The 2,905-nt window shown below is 42.6% G+C and overlaps 1 protein-coding gene across 5 annotated transcripts in view; it reads left to right on the top strand.

Moving 5' to 3' along the window:
* mindy1 (MINDY lysine 48 deubiquitinase 1) overlaps positions 1–2,672 on the top strand; it is a 47,967-nt gene extending 45,295 nt beyond the window's left edge. For 3 of the 5 annotated variants that reach the window (XM_050034413.1, XM_050034412.1, XM_050034414.1), the window contains exons 11-12: positions 1,638–1,822; positions 2,058–2,672. In XM_050034413.1, coding sequence (XP_049890370.1) covers positions 1,638–1,822; positions 2,058–2,151 — 279 coding nt within the window. In that variant the 3' untranslated portion in view covers positions 2,152–2,672. The remainder of the gene's footprint in view (positions 1–1,637; positions 1,823–2,057) is intronic. The other 2 variants (XM_050034416.1, XM_050034417.1) reach the window with 1 other exon arrangement.
* The last annotated feature ends 233 nt before the right edge of the window (positions 2,673–2,905 follow it).

The raw sequence follows: 2,905 nt of genomic DNA on the forward strand, positions 1-2,905 counted from the left end.
CCGGCCAAAACAAGTAGATATTCTTCCTCCTCTTTTGATTACATAGCAGATTGCCACCATGGTGTAAACGGGTGCATACCGCCACTTACTGCACCAGATAATGTACCATGAGTCATAGCCATGAGCTGTATATGAAACTACCCGCATGTATTCCCTATGTTCCGCCCAAAGGGCCAGCACAAAATCCCCCGGGGGCCGGACCCGGCCCGGGGGCCGGCAATTGAATAGCCCGGGTTTAGAGAATGGGTCCAAGAGGCTTTTTTTTTTTTGTACGTCTTGGGATGTTAGATGTGCCCACCAAGTTTCGTACATGAAGGTGAAACCGGCATTACGCCGGAATTCCTCTGGATGCAATGTCTGTTACGGAACGGCTGCGCTTGTTATCCGCTGCGTGCTCCGCTGTCTGTCAACACCTACCGGCTGTGAGGAGCGGTGCAGCTCCGCTGGACAGCGGGAGTCACGAGGACCCACGAGATCTCGCAAATTCACGCATAATCGCGCGATATAACAAGATGTAGTTTCTATAAACAGAACCACAAAACCAGAGAAGTAGTAGGAAGACATCTCGGTGCACCTCCATGATTGACATCTCCTCGTCCATGGTGTCAACGGGGTGAAATGACATCTGAAAACCTCTGACCTGTTGACTTCAGGCCTGCCTCCGCCCATTATGACGGGAAATATGATCCGCCATGAACACTGTGTATTTTATTTTGAAAATTAACCAGATGTTTTATTTTGTTTCTGTGCACGACTTCCTGCCCCGCACGATCTGCTCCATGCTGAATTGCTGCGTTGTGTTCCTGCGTCCGGCAAAAATAGAAATCCTGCGTATCTGTTGCGGAGGGCTTCGGAGCGCCGCAGCTGTGATGGAGCCGGAACGCAGCACAGCCACAGCCGGTGGAAGCACACACATTGACTAGAATTGAAACGTATCGGCTCCGCTGCTGTTCCAGAGCGCAGACGCAACCCACACGCATCTGGTGGAATTTGGGGGTTAAGGGCTGCGTCGTCAAAATTTTGTAGGGGGTGCTACTGAGACATTTTTTTTGCACCTGAGTATGCGACCCTTGAAATATTAAATTTCGCCAGATGTGATATATGTGCAAGGTTTCACGAGTAAGCCCCCCCCAAAATGCAATTCATTCCCACCGCGGATGCTCGGGCCCTGTTTTGTCCCAAGTCGCACATTTGACTCATATTTAGTCATTTAGTCCAACTTAGATCTGGCCAGGGACTGCGGATGAAAACTAGCCTTTTGGCTAATTCCGGTATATTTACAGTTCACTGTTCATTAATATGCATTGTCCCTGATAAATAAACAAACAAACAAACAAACTTTGAATTAAAAAGTTATGAACTAATCATTACTATCTCATCACTTTGACCCAATAACTGAAAATTTTTACTTTTTATTTTGAATTTATGACTGAGGGCCTCAAAATTATTATGACATAAGTCAGTTTCTGATATTGAAATAATTTGATTTTGTAATTAGTCCAGCATGTTTTATCTCATAATTTGACTTTTACTCTCATATTTATTATCAAGTATCCTGTCAAATTCATTAAGGGAATTATGACGTAGTAATTCATAATTCTGACTTAATATCTCATAATTTTGACCTAATAACACAGATCTTTTTCGGCGTTAGGACTACCTGGTGGCGGTGTCCCTGCAGCAGCAACAGGGCGGGGCCCCGGGGCCCCTCAGTGACCTGGAGTTGGCCCGACAGCTCCAACAGGAGGAATACCAACAACAGCAGCAACTCCAGCAACAACAGCAACAGCAGCAACAGGGATCACTGCAGGCCGCACAGCAGGTACAACTACACAGGAAGAATACTGATAAGTACTATTACCATGCTGAAAAAATATTTTGTTGCAAGTGAAAATGCTGCATTGAAAATGTACATTCACTAAAAGTATTTAAGTATTATCAGAAAAATGCAGTTTAAGTATAAAAAATATATAATATATTTTGTGTGTAAAAATCTGAAAATAATTTTGAAGCTTGTGTGTGTCGTTGTTGTGATGATGATGTCATTGTGTCTATAGGTCAGAGGTCAGGGGTCACAACAGGGCGGAGCCAGGAGAAGAGAAAAGGACTCGGACTGTGTTGTCCTATAGACTCTTTATCATCGTCAACTAACAACCACCAAACTCCCCAAGTCGGGTCTATCTGCAGTGGGGAGGAGGTCCAAACACACAAAAACACACACACACACACACACACACACGCACGCGCGTGCACACACACACACACACACACACACACACACACACACACACACACACACACACACACACACACACACACACACACAGCTTGATGCCAAACCCCAGTGCTTTGTTAAACGGTTTGTTTCAGACGTGATTCCAGGTTTCAGAAAGTTTGTGAAAATGTTAAAAATGACTGTTGAGTCTGGTTTAACACAGACAGACACTGCTGTCTGATCAAGTATTAATAAGTTGTAATCAACGGCGTTAGTAATGGTCAATAAATTATTTACTGTCGTTAATTGATCAGCTATAAACCATCAAAGAGAATATCTTTTGGAATTGCCAGGTTGTAGGAAATAGTTGAGTTTAGAGCTGAAATGATTAAGAAAAATAAAAAGAAATTATTTAGATAAATGATAAAACCCCTTCAATCATTTTTACAAGCATATACAGGGTTCAACGCTAAGGTTTTTTTTCACTTTCCCAGTCGGGCAAGTTGGTCAGAGATCTACTTGCCCAAAGTCAGTTTTTACTTGCCCTATAAAAATTGTTTAATTTAAGCGGCTATCAAATAACAAAGACTGCAGTTATTTTTATGTTATGTAATCTTTATTCACACTGTATTTATTAATTAAAACAACATATGTCATGTATTGTAGCTTAATTCCTACACAAATATGACA

Source organism: Epinephelus moara, chromosome 22, assembly GCF_006386435.1.
Source record: "Epinephelus moara isolate mb chromosome 22, YSFRI_EMoa_1.0, whole genome shotgun sequence".
Classification (NCBI taxonomy): domain Eukaryota; kingdom Metazoa; phylum Chordata; class Actinopteri; order Perciformes; family Serranidae; genus Epinephelus; species Epinephelus moara.